We start from the raw sequence: 14,595 nt of genomic DNA on the forward strand, positions 1-14,595 counted from the left end.
TAAATACAAATTGAGTTTATAATAGATTTTGACCCATTACAACAGCCCATCCCACTTAATCAAGCAGGGAAGGTATGTTTGTGGACCCTATCAGTTAAAGATCCAGGAAGGGCGTTTTCTCTGCTGTTGTCCCCCGCCCCGCCCTCCTTCTGGAACATTCTCCCTCCCAGGGACACGGCAGGTTCCCAATCTCCTGGACTTTCAGAAAGACCTGGCTCTGCCACCTTGCATGGGGTTCTCAGAGGAGCATGCACAGCTGTGGGACTGGTTAGCACTCTGATGTTGAATTTTAACTATCCTTGCATCTAGTTTTGATGTTTTTTGTGTTATTTGAACTTCACCCAAAGTTCCTATGTAAGGAAGATGGGCAGTTTCTAAATTTGATAAAAATAAATAATTTGTATTTATGCAAAATCCAAGCTGGAGCTTAGACTATTATTAGATATTATGTGAAGGACATCACTACTGCACCAATTCAGAAGTATACAAAAAAACTGCAGCTTGCAAAAGCTAACTATGACAACAGCACATAATGACACTTAATCAAGAAAGAATGTTAGTCTTATATCAAATCTATCGAATTCTCACAAGACCAAAACCACACATTTTCAAATTAATACTTTTAGATGCATAGATATATACCTTGTAAGCAGCTATGAGTTGGGAACAATTTCTGTTTTTCCTAATGCTTTTATTAGTGCCAGTTAATTTCCAGTGACGCAGAAAGGCTGAATCCGCATTCTTCTGCAGGTAGGTTATCAAATCATTCTTTGGTAAGTCATCAGTGCCAAGGTACTGCTCCACATGCTCTATTGACCAGCAACCCTACAACAGGAATCACCTAATGTTGGTCTTTCCTGATTGTAAGTTTGAAAGATTTAAATTTATGCTTCACTAGGAACATGCATTTATGAAATAACTCACAACTCATGTAACAAAATTAATTTAGCATAGCTTTCAAGCTGTTTAGGTGCAAAAACTGCAAACATGTAAAGGTTAAGATTGTTCTCACCATTTTCCCAGTGTCTTTTTCTTTATCAGAATCCTTCATTTCTTTGTATACAATTCTAAACATAAAAAAGATCAGAATTATTTATATAGTTTCCACTAGCTTTTCCTTGCCAAATCACTTCTTTCTAAATTATAAGTTGTGCAACAGGGCTGAAACTCTCTAGATATTTTGGACTTCCAAATAAACCTTGGACAGTATGGCTAGAAACTATGAATGATGTAATTCAAAATATGTCAATAGCTCTAAATTTCTTATCATGGTATCCAATCATGGATACTGAAGCATCTTTAAATTTGATAGAAAAGAACTATTAGAATGATCAAAGAAATAAAACAATTTTCATGAAGTTACGTTTGGAAACTTTTAGTGTAGAAAAAAAGTAGAGGAGAGCACCATACATGCATATAAATATATACATACTGTAGAAAAAGTGAAGAGAGAAGTGCATTTAATTTCCTTTTCTTTTTCCTAATAATATAACGTTAAATAAACTTCAGATGATGAGTTTGCAAAATGTTTCAAATTCTCAAATTTAACCAAGAATTTTAAGAACCTGAGTGCATCGCATCTGTTTCAAAAACAAAGCAGGTTGTTTTGCACTTAAGACATTGCCCAAAAAATCAAGAAAGGGCATCAAATGCAGAAAAGAATTACTTTGCATTCAAAATGAAGAGTTCTGTACTCAAAATAAGTTTACTCAAATATGAAATGGTCCAAATTTGAATTGTTTTGAAACATTTCTATTTTTCAAGTTTATTCCGCACAGAATGTCAAAGCAACCAATGTAATTCTTCATTCACAAATGAATTGCTCTTGAAATTTATCTTTAAATTATAAAAAAATAAAAACAATAAATAAATGTTGGGTTACTTTTGATGCAGTAAAATATTTTACATAATTCTTCAATCTGCATCTATTTATCACAATAGCTATAAAAGCTATGAAAACAGTAAAGAAATAATGGCCCCAAAGATTGACATAGTATCGTTAATATGGAAATATTTCTTCAAGACATTGTTTCTGACATGTATTAATTGTTTAATAGAATATTCCTACATATTCAGAAATATATGTGCTTGCTGTAGTTTATTATCAGAGAAGCAAATCCAAATTATTTTACAATTATGAATATATTCCTGAATTCTTACGTATATGTTGGTTCCCATATTCGCCTAAGTTTATCCGATTTCACATTGCCATTGCAAGAAAGCTGCAGCAATTTTTGTACATAGTAAAATATAGTTGACCGGAAATTTGTCAAGGGTAGTTCAACTTCACGAGTTGTACCAAGTCCTGTAACTTTCAAGATAAGTGCTAAACGTGGTGATGGCATACATTCAACTTCTTCTAGGAGTTCCGAATGAGGTGTTCCTGGAACCAATGATAATAGTAATAATTTAGTATTTTCTGAAGCAGCCGCAAACTCATGTAAATTTGAATTGCTGCAATTTTTGTGTACAACAAAGATAAATGTGCAAGTAATAAAGGTAATGGAGCTGTTAAGTCTGAATTTAAGGAATGAACCCACAGCCGTACAAACTTCAGAAAGCAAACAATGGGAGAGGCACAGCAGTAAACATGAGCAATAAGTTGCAAAGATTGGTAAAAGCACACTGGGGCCATTATAAGTACACACTATAATCTTCTTAAAATACCATTAGCAAATTGCATAGTGTGTAGATATAGAAACATAGTGTCTGTAAAAAAAAATCTCCAACCAAGTGAAGAAAAACTGCTCAATGAGTATCACAAGATTATTTTAGAATTCAGTGTTTCCTTCTAGTTCTGTCTCCCTCAGGAACAGGGTTTTTGTTGGATCTAGGTGGTAGCAGCACAAAGTATTTACTTAGTGTCCTTCTGCATTGCTTTATAGTCTATCAAATATTTTTGTTATATTGGATCTTGCATAACTTTTCTATCAACTGTGGCATACCAAACATAAATAAGTTTAAACATTTTTTTAAACCATCTTTATGTCTCAGTTCCCTAGCCTTTTTAAAATCTTGCAAGTTTCATGCTTTAAGAACACCTCTTAAATGTACATCATTTTCAAGTAAATTATAAAAAAAACACGAAGAACAGGGAAAAATAATAATAAAGAGCACTACCACTCTTACACAGTTCTGCTGCTTTTTAAAACCAGAGTTACTTCTGTAATGTGTTTTAATTTCCTAACTGTTTAAGGAAATTACTCCTTGGGGGATATTTTTCAAAACTAAAACTAATTTTTGCACAAAATTGTCTGCTGCTCAAAAATCAAATCTAATCAAAATCAAATATTTATTACTGTCATAAACCAGAATAAATTAATCAGAAACACGGCAGCCTGTTTTTTCTGTGAAGAGACAATAAATTCACAATGCTAAGAAATACAATGGGATAAACAGTTTATATACACTTAAATAATTACTTTTAAAATGGAAGAAAGAGAAGAATCTATAAATTCATTAAAATACAAGTACAATTTTTATAGTTAAATTATTTATCACATTTCTTCAAATTCTATTCCTTTAAGTCTCAAAATTAGCCTCTACTCAATATCCTTGATTTTCAATTCCTTCCCCTGAAAAAGGTGTGTACACCTACAGTTTTATCCTAACATGAAAGTAGCATGGGAGATTTGTTGGCATAACATGTTTTCTCTCCCAATCCAATCATTAGCTGCAGGGACAAAGATTTTATATATAATATTTTATATTTATATCTCTATCAGCTTAATGTGTTTTCTAATATCTGAAGTACCCTAGTAATACCATGTCTAATAATGTTGTGACAGAAACCATAGAAGTTGGGTTCAAACATTCCACTAAATCCAAACCAAACAATTCCATTGTTGTGGCTCAACAACCCTCCTGCCCCCTGCCCCCCACAAATCAGATTTCCCCCCCTCCTCTGATACTCTATTCACACAATATGAGTTTTCCACATTTTTTAAACTGCTCTCGTGTTTACCTGGGGGAGGAATTTCTAAATCAGTTGTTTGCTGCACATTAGTACGCCCAGGTCTTGGATCAAAGGTAGGTACTAGAGCAGAAAATTGGCGTTTTAACACATAGTCATCATCCCATGTTCTTCTACGTCCACCTTTTGTTTCATACTCTTCTTCTTCCTGTTCAAAACATTATGGTATGGAAGTAACTGAAAATATGTAGGATTAACTGAAAATATGCATTTGAGTTAAAGCACATATAAAGATAAAAACTGTGGGGAAAATGGAAAAAAACTTTTATCACTCAGATTTAAGCTTAAATCAAACAAATAAATCACTTGTACTTTGTGATTCATCAACACTAAAAAAAAAAAAAAGCAAATGTACAATATTACGTAGGTTTGTATAAGCTGCTCAAATTTTGCAATAATTATAAATCTCTCTTAAATTCAAGGCCTGGAATAAATGGAGAGAGAATAGAACTGTTAAAACATATACACTGTACCATGACTTCTTCATATTCTTGATCTTCCTGATTGTCATCTTCATTTTCATCATCTTCCTCATCTGGCTCTGGTAGATCTTCATCATCATCTAATTCAGCCAACAGAGTGCTAGCCCGACAACTATCAAGGAAATCTACACAGAAAAAGATAGGCAACCATAAGGTACTAAAGAGATAGCAAAGGTGATAGATGAATTTGATAAATTCAAAGCAGGAACAGGAAAAAGAAGTTCACTTAGCATGATGTTCAAGAAAACAGGACTGAAACCTATTTTAAGAAATCATGACAAATTCAGGCAACTTTAATCTGAAAAAGGAAAAAGGATTTAAGAAAATAACCTGAAAAAGAATGGAAAACTATTTGTAATAAATAAGAAATCCAAACCAATCTTATTTTTAATCTTAATGTTAAATGAAGAAATAAGAAATATGCTGTTTTTCCTGTATGATAAGAATGAGATTTTATACCCATTATTTCTTAGCAACAGAGATTGTGGCTATAAGTCACGGACTACTGATATTTAGATGAGTACAAACACAGCGCAGCTGCCATGAACATCAGAAAAAGGAAACAGGTCATCTATGTAACATCTTCCAACGAAGTAGATATCCACACAACTTCATCAAAAAGTGCCTGACCACTTAATCCAATAAAGCACAATCAATACAAGCTGTAAAGAGGGTAACACTTCCATACATCAAAAACATCTCAGAAACTGGTAACAGATTATTATATCCCCATGACACCAGTGTAGCACACAAACCAACTAAAGCCTTCCAAAACACCCTAACAGCCCCAGAAGAAAAAACAGGAGTCATGTAGAACGTACAGTATGACAGAAACAGCCCCTACATAGGACAAACAGGCGGAAGACTAGAGAGCACATCCTTGAGCATCAGCTAGCAGTCAGAAGACATGATGAAAAATGTCATTGTTCTTTGTTCACAATATTGCCATTTGTCTTCCCAATCTGTAGACCTAACAACTGTGGACTATACATTCTCATCCCATTATATTACTTCCCTCCCAGACCCTCACTTAATTTACCCAGTGCCATTTCCAGGGCTGCTCTATTACTGGATAATAATATTGATGTTAACTACTTTCTTTGGAGAGAGACAGCATTTCAGAACAGTGTCCTGGGTTTAGTGCTTAATTAACTAACAATGGATGTAAATCACCCATTACTCTATATAATAAGTGGTTGGATAGATATATAAATAAAAGTAAATATATAAATAAATCAGAATTCCTTGTAGGTAACAATGAAGATGTCCACAGATCTAAATCAAATCAAACGTTCCCCGAGTTTGTTTCACGTAATTGAGTAAAGTACACCTGTTTTCTTGAAGCGGTGTTTTTAATTCTTTTCTCTGACATGAAAATAACAACTTGGCAGAGCTATTGCAAGGCTCAGAGGAGCTATTACAACACTCGGCTTCCCATGTTGCCATTTTAGCAAAAAGTCTTAAATGTTCTGTACTATGCAAGAGGACTAAGCATCACATTTTATCATGTTTGAAGTCTACCTTGGTCGGTAGCAATTTAAGAGATATATACCAGCCCACAGTATTTTATAGAACTCTTTGAGTTATTTACAGGGTCAGCATATTGCCCCCAACAATCTGGAGCCTCATTTTGCTGACCTCGGAAGGATGGAAGGCTGAGTCAACCTAGAGCCGCATCAGGACCAGAGTTACTATTGGCTGAGGCCTTGATGGAATGATTTGGGGAAACTATTGGCTGGGGAACAAGAATAGCAATGATGCATTGGACTCACTGAGAAACGATTCTGCAATTGATTCTGCTCTTGGACCTTATAAACATAGGTTGACTTTCTTCCCAATTTAGTTCACATCTGTTGATTTTTATATTTTAGCTTTAGAGCACGGTAACTTGAGTGGTATTAATGGAGTCAGGGAAACGGTTTACAGAGGTTTTATGTTATTACAGAGGTTTTATGTTATTTTGTCCATACTCTTTGTAGATGTACTTCAAAGCAAACTTTGAAAGAAATCAGAGATGACACATAGACGTTTGGCTACTGGTTTATATTTAAAGCATGGTCTCTTCTGTTTAGCCAGTGCATGCATATATTTAAATATTGGTATTGTTGGCAATCTCTAAAATAATAATAATTGAGGAACATGTTTGTTTTCTTTTTTTCTGTTGTTTTAGTTAATCCTTTTTAGGCAATTAAGACTATACTACAGCAAGCTCAGCCACACTAGGCAGCATTTGCAAACATGTAAGGAAGCCACATATTATTACAATGGAAATACAATTGAGCTTAAGGTCTTGTTTGGAACCTTTCCTGAACATTCAGGAAACTACTATTGCAACTTTAAAATATGGGAAGAGATAATCAATGCTTTGATTTAAGTGTTGGGTCTAGTACCTCAGGAGAACAACAGACATTTCAAATTAGAACTGCATATGATTTTCGATGTAGTTTTTTTTTAATGACAAAGTTTCTGCAAATTAGTGATCAGTATTATAAGGAACAAGTTTCATGTTGACTTCCTGCTGTTTCCTGTGGCAAGAACGTTCTAAATACTTAGGGTTTTGTTTTTCAGTGTTATTTTGTGGGTTTCTACAAGAATCAGTTCTCATCTTATGCCAAGCCATAGCAAGGTTGTTTGCTCCTGCTTCAATGTGACACGTAAACCAATTCATTAATTCCTACACTTTTGTATAAGGCAGACCACTATATTTGGTTCAAGGAATCATAATTAAAATTCCTAGCTCAGCATTAGATATGAATCAAATTATTGTATTGAAGATTGAAAATGGAAGTAATTTCAATTAGTTCTGAAGCAATAGGACTGTAAGGATGTTAAACACATGAAAATGTCTTAGTATATTTTTAAAATAAGTAACCATATTTATGCTGAAATCATTAATAAGCCTCTATTTGGCCATATAAATCCAATCATATTTCCCTGCTCTGTACCTTTTATAATTATAATTTGCTGCAGATATCTAAAAGAACAAACTAGGACTGGTCTGCTTCCAAACACAATGTACAAACCAACTGCCAACAATGATTTCAATTGAGGTTTTGAATTTGAATAAACATTAAATATTAAAAACACTATGGAAATCTAATTAGTAAATGGAAATGCTTTTCAACATTTTGACAATGCCCCTGAATCTATTCACATCCCAAAGTGTTCTTTCATGAAATATCTCACTCTATTCATCAACTTACAGAGGAGCAAAGAGAACAGTTATGAAGAAAAAGAATGAGGGTAGTAATTTTCAGAAGCAAATTTCTATTTATATCATTATAAGTATGCCATAGTGGTTATTGCAAACCTATTCTTTAAATGAATGACTATAGCAAAGCATAAGGAAGACTACCCATTAATCCGTGCTATACATATATACAGATGATGGTTTCATTTACTACGGCATTCAAATTTCATGTCCTGTATTTCAATACACCACGACTGAAATATCAATAAAGAAGTACCTTAAGTGACAATCATGTAAGAGGAGTGTGTAGAGCTGAAGTATATGGAAACATTGACAGTAGTTGAGATCCTTTGTGAAGAGGCCTTTATGTAGCTAATAAAGGGGCAAACAATCATTTGATATGCTTTAGTAAATGAAATTACTAAGCACAAAACCTGTGACAAAAATAAACCATGAATGGGAAATCTGCTTATGTTCATTTAAAAATAAAACTTACCATATAAAGAATATTCTGCTTCCTGACCTGTATCGCTCTCACTAGATGTTGATGTTAGGCTAGTAGTTAGAGTGTTACTAAGTGACTGACCAACAGATAAAACTGTAGTTGCTGTGGCTACATTGTTGCTGCTAGTAACACTGGATGTAGACATGGTCACTGTTGAGGTGGTACCAGTTGTAGTCAGATTAGGAAAACTTTGGGCACCCATTAGAGGAGAAGCTATAAAGATATGGTAAGATAAAATAAATAATCCAAAGTAGTACAATTTGCATTAATGAGTGTTGTGTATTAAAAATAAACCAATATTAAAAAAGAAAAAAAAAGAAGTCACTAAGCTTATGGTAATAACGCAGAACTGCAGACCAAGAAAAAATACTGTTAAATAAAACAAAACATCAAAATAAGTATAGAAGCAACTGTGATTCTTATGAAGTAACCCACATATCTACTTTTAATAATTATATGATGTGTAATCCATATTATAAAAAGTTTGTGATTATAAAGAGTTGATGATATGGGCTACTTCCCTGTTCAAGGAAACTGAGAGTTCAACTATGTTTCTTACTTTACAAATTCATCGCACCATTGCATTCAATCAGCTATTCTTAGGACAGGACCAGAGAATCAAAAGAAAGGTTGAAGTAGGAGTTACTACCTCCATTTCATTTTCTAAGCAGAAACATATTCAGAAAATTCTGCAAGACTCTATATTTTTCTGATTTGTGTACACTGAACAGCCACCATAAAAGGGCTATTATTTATTTTATCAAATCTTTCGGCCACCCATCTAACCCAAAGTAAATTATTACCTTACAGACAACAATTCTACTGATTTAAAATGAGCATGCTTTTATTTGTATGTTCAGGATGTGCAACGGTTCTTCTCTTTGAAATCATTAGATCTTCCCCAGTTCAGTTCATGATTTGCTGTCCATTTGTACACCATGGTTTGTTCAGCAGTGTATCATAACAAACTTACAGTCTGGCATGAACACTGAAGACTCATAACGAACTTTCACTACCTGCTATCAATCATTATATTTTAGTAATCCTTTCTTAATGATGTCTAGGATGGAAAAATTAGATACAATAAAATGTTTATAGAACTGCAGAATACACCATAGAGGCTAATATTTAAAGTTGCAACATGTTATACAACATATATTGATTTACATAAGATTCCATAAAAATGTCCTCAATCATTATATACCCTGATTTATTCTAAGTTTCTGAAGTTGAAGCAGTAACATTCCAAAACAAAATGAAAACTGCATAGTAGCCCCACAAATAGTTCATGGCATTTAAACTACATTTCAGATTTTGATTTCAAGTTCTTTTCTATGAAAAACAACTTCACTATTTCTTCACCGCATGTAACAGTGCTCGTGCCATTTTAAAAATGGTTCTAAGTAAAAGCAACGGCTGACACAAAAACTAAATAATTACATGACATTGTATTTGTTCATCTATAACACACTCAAGTAGTAGATCTTCAATTTCCCAAAATAGGATTTATTCCTAATTTTTTTTACCAGTTCTCTAGTAAGAAATTGCAGTAAAATATACTTGTTTTCAAAGTGGCACTATATATCTTCTGGTGGTTGTGTTATTAAAAAAATCAATCTTTTTTTTTTCTACTGAAAATAATCAAAATCTACTATTCAATAAGAGTACTACATAAGAAAAATGAATGCAGGCAAAGTCACAATATAAAGAGTACATATTTCTAAATTAGGTAAAATATAAATGTAATATTCTGAGCAGATGTCAGTTAACACATGGATGCATTCCTTGGGACTTCGGCAATTGGCTAGAATTAAAGGTACAGTTAATACAATTAGATATAATCAAAGGAAAATAGCATGGCAATGGGTAATTATATTTGATGTTTTAATGAACAAAATATGAAAAAGTTATTTTACTCAAAACCAAACCCTTTTAAAAAGGGCAAGGAACATTTTACAGTGTGACTGTTATTAGCTGCACTAAATTCAATAACATATAACAATATGGGGCAATATGGCTAAAATTAAGTATTCAATTGCCCTTCCCAAAGTTATTTCAAAAGAACATTCTTTCTTTTCTACAAAAATTAAATCAGTTAATCAAAACACTTTTTACTTACTTGCAGTGCTCATGACATTTCTTCCCAAAGTATTAGTGCTGTTATCGCTGCTACTTCGACTTAAATTCATGTTGTTAGTAGCATTGGTGCGTGCTATATTTGCCACTCTCCGGACAAAGGACTCCAAACTAGAGGTTTCCCGCGAAGATAAATTAGGCACACTTGCACTGGAACTCATTGGAGCTCCAGCAGCCAGCAGTGAACTCACTGACAGTCTGTTACTTGCTGAAGAACTAAGGGGTCTTTGGGAAGCAGCTTCTTTATTAGTTAGCTCAGATACTGAACTAACGTCCGGAGAACTCACACTAACAATTCCCATGGATATGGCATTGGATTCCCCAGTCGCACGGATTGAGTTGTCAGGTCCTAGCTTTCTTTCAACATTTTCATTGCCCACATCTGCTGTTAAGGTGCTGGTACTTGCACTGGATGCTGAACCTACTTCAGTCTGGGGCACGCCATCAGCAGTAGAAAGGACAACTATTGGCTCATGGACGTCAGTGCCTGAAACTATATTTTGTTCCATGACATTTTCAGATCTCCGCTCCAATTTGGTCGAACCCAAGCTGATGTCGCTGCTACTGGCCACGCTACACACAGAACTGCTACTTCCTTTTCTACTTGAGGAGCCTGCAGCAGCAGCCATCTTGTCTGGACAGTTGTTTTTCACCAAGCTGCTCCATGACTGCGTTGTGCCTGAAACAGTGGATGAAACAGGTTTGGGTGATGCCGCTGAATCAGGGTCGTACCCTGGGGCAAGCTTGAGGTCAAATTTTCCTTCTGCGCCCATACGGTAAGAGTTAGAGCCACCAGCATCCCAGGTGACATCAATCCAGCCTAGAAAGGGACAGGAGTTTGTGAGACCCAGCAGAAAGCAGACAGGAGCGTGTCAGACAGTAGCTCCACAACATGGGATCAGCTTCCCATCGGGCCATTATTTTGAGCTATAAAAATACTTCAGGGAATTTGAAGTAAAATAAAAATGTAAAACTCAAAACAGTATGATTGTTGTAGATGCTCTCTGGTTGTTCACTGTAATTCTACAGATTTGAGAACCCATCCAAATGCTGGAAACAGAATTTGATGTCAACTTAAAAAAAAAATCATTCCCTTAAAAATAAAAATTGACCTACATGAAAAAATATATATGAATGTTTAAAGGCTACGGCTATTTATTCTTCATACTTCTATATTTTAAAATCTTAAGTTACTGGAAATGCAATATATATTACTGGAAATATATATATATTTGTTTTCTTATGTTTTCATGGGTATTTATATGTATGGTATTTAGGTTTCTAAATATCATACACAAGCCCGAGGATGGCAAATGAGATTCTGCCGAAACGTCGCAATAATAAAAGCACAAATATTAAGATGTGGGAAAAGAATCACTGCAGATGTTAAATTAGCAACATGGTTGTTAAGTAAATCTGGCTTCCCCATTGATTCTGCTTGTTGAAAGGCAGTTGAGAAAGTTACAAATGGTGATCATTTCACCTCAGGAGTGCAACTGTCATAAATAAATTCCAGTTGCTAAGCATCTATATTTTGACCACATGACCACAGGGATGCTGCCAGTGTGAAAAGTGTGAAAACTGGTCGTAAGTCTTTTTTTCCCAGTGCTATTCTAACTTTGAATGGTTTGAAATTGAGGATTACCTGTATTAGCTTAAATTTTATTTTAAATAATTGGCAATCTAATATTTATTAAATGAATATTTTTTATATAATTTGTAATTATAAAATGTGCATTAAAATGTCCAATATGTTCCAAACTGTCATATTTGTCTTCTATGTTTATCATTTATTTTGAACTTATTTTTAAAAATATGAGAAAGTTATTTATTTGTATCCTGCCTTTATTGTTTTTACAAATAACTGAAGGCGGTGAACACAATCCAACACACTTTCCTCCTCCTCTTTTCCTCACAACAACTATCCTGTAAGGTGGGTTTGGCTGGGAGAAAGTGACTGGCCCAAAGTCACCCAGCTGGCTTTCATTGCTAAAGCAGGACTTGAACCCATGGTCTTCTTTTTTTAGCCTGATGTCTTAATCACTAGGTCAATCTGGCTCTTATTTTCTAGAAATCCTACATTGAGAAATCCGAATGTTTGAGAACTGCTAAAATATCAGTTTATTGTTGATCAGGAGAATATCTTTATTTCAGAAAATGCCTATTACTGAATTCAATACTTTTATTTTAATGTGACTTTCTGTAAAATGTGAAAATCATATATACTGAAAAGCAGAAAGATTTAGAGTCTGGAAAGATAAAGATGGCACACTCTTTCTCTTAGGGTTCTGGACAGCCGTGAAACCTAGCTTTGGTCCCAGTCCTTGGTTTGATGTTTGTCACTGTTTACTGGCCCCTATAATATTTTCTGGGTTTTGTTAGCAGGGTATTTTTATCTGGGCTATCTGCTGATTTAATGTTTGTGATGTTTTTATGTGTCGTTCCCCCTCCCGCTTTTGTACACCACCCATAGTCTACTAGAATTGGGAAGTTAATTAATTTAAATAAATACATAAATTCTAAACTTACAGTTAAAAATCTAGAACTAAAACTTCTTCTCAGCATTATCCAATTTAATTTCATTAGATACAATGGTAAAAAAGCAGTTGGACCCAGTGAAGCTAACAAGGTAAGAAAATGCATAGTAAACTTGATAAAAGCCAAAGGGGAAAAAAGGCAAGCTGAAAAATGCTAAGCCAGAAGACCATAGCAAGCTGTTTTTATATTATATAGAGCGAGCTTTAGGTTTTTTAAAAATAATTGATCATTCATACAGAAGCACATCAAAAATAAGGGTACAATAGGTATAGTTAAACTGCATAACCTATACATTAGCTTATGCTATTTTTTGTGATTTCGTTACTATATGTGAAAAGCATGTTACATTCACATCATATGAAGACAAGAATGTTGGTCTAGTGCAACAAAGTGTTTTTTATTAGTTAACTAGTTTTATTGAAATACATGTTTCTAACATGGTGTCTGCCAGGACTCATTGTTTAAGTGGGTTCTTCTCTCAACCCCTCAGTGTGACTGTGGTGCTCCTCAACAAAATATCCATCACACTGTGTCCGAATGTTCATCAAGAGCTTACACCGGCCCAATGTCTGATTTTTTTCAACATAGGCTACCCTGTCCTTGAATGGCTGGGTGGACTGGACATTAACATTTGAACCAGTATAATTCCATCTATTTGCCATACGATTGTTGGGCCCAATATACTAACTTTGCAAAACCGCTTAAATAGGGCTGTAAAGCAGTATATAAGTCTAAGTGCTATTGCTATTATATGTTTCTTGCTTTTAAGAAAGCTTTGCAAAGATATTGAATGTTGACATTTGCTGATGGTAATAAGAGCGACATATGCTGGAAATAAAGCATTATGGAATCCTTACAAATGGATCAGTACTGAGAAAGGATATGTTATGTCCCCTTGATTGTTTAATGTATTTATGAATACATTTATAAGAAATACCTGTGGTAATATTGGAACGGTATTGATTAGGGACATAAACTTGCATATACTTCTATAAATGACACTGTAATATAATGAAGAATACAAATCTACAGATTACGCTATCAAACATCAAAGTTGACAAGGAAAATGAAAGTTTGCAAGTTTCACATAAATGATAAAAAAACATGAAGTAGATGAGTATGTAAACCTTGGTAGAATAGTGGTGGGGAAATTGATGGATATTTTAAAATATGGAAATATTGGTTAAAAAGAAGCAATAGGTGGTCTTTTACTTATCAAAAAAAGTAAAATGTCTATAAAATATATTATCATCCACTTTATTATGTGGAAATAAGAGCTGGATATGACAGGAGAAGCAAAAGTAAGTTGATTTCAATAGGAAAAGGATTCTTGAGAAGCATGTGGGATAGAGTACAAAGATTCATGGTTAACAATGTATGAATTAATATTGATTGAAAACAAAAGTGTGTGAGTAGTGAGAAGGAATATACTGAAGTAGTATAGCTACATAGAGAGAAGGAATGAGACTATAACTGCAAAGCAAATATACAAAAAAAGGATATTCATATCACAAAAAGGGTAGGAGTGAGAAAGTTGGATGGAATTGATGAGATTCATAAAAATGAGAAGGAAGAAAAGATAATATATGAAACCAGCGCATGAACTGGGTGAAAGCAACGCTGTTTTTTTAAGAATAGAAAGGAATGTATGGATGGAACGTTGGAATAAATTAGTTTTAGTTAAATTTCTTTTTCTTATTCTTATCCCATGTCATTATTTTTTGGCTTTCCATTTCTTACTCCATTTCTTATTCCATATAACGTTGCTTAC

General features: G+C 34.0%; 1 protein-coding gene across 13 annotated transcripts in view; it reads right to left on the bottom strand.

The window, feature by feature from the left end:
- HECTD1 (HECT domain E3 ubiquitin protein ligase 1) overlaps positions 1–14,595 on the bottom strand; it is a 68,600-nt gene that overhangs the window by 12,150 nt on the left and 41,855 nt on the right. For 3 of the 13 annotated variants that reach the window (XM_087951783.1, XM_087951782.1, XM_087951784.1), the window contains 7 exons: positions 10,270–11,106; positions 8,142–8,363; positions 4,447–4,580; positions 3,965–4,121; positions 2,161–2,383; positions 1,013–1,067; positions 643–825 (listed from right to left, as the gene is read on the bottom strand). In XM_087951783.1, coding sequence (XP_087807909.1) covers positions 643–825; positions 1,013–1,067; positions 2,161–2,383; positions 3,965–4,121; positions 4,447–4,580; positions 8,142–8,363; positions 10,270–11,106 — 1,811 coding nt within the window. The remainder of the gene's footprint in view (positions 1–642; positions 826–1,012; positions 1,068–2,160; positions 2,384–3,964; positions 4,122–4,446; positions 4,581–8,141; positions 8,364–10,269; positions 11,107–14,595) is intronic. The other 10 variants (XM_087951785.1, XM_087951787.1, XM_087951788.1 and 7 more) reach the window with 7 other exon arrangements.

This window comes from Notechis scutatus, chromosome 1 (assembly GCF_049901735.1).
Source record: "Notechis scutatus isolate UNSWTSFEM ecotype Mainland chromosome 1, rNotScu1.2, whole genome shotgun sequence".
Taxonomy (NCBI): Eukaryota; Metazoa; Chordata; class Lepidosauria; order Squamata; family Elapidae; genus Notechis; species Notechis scutatus.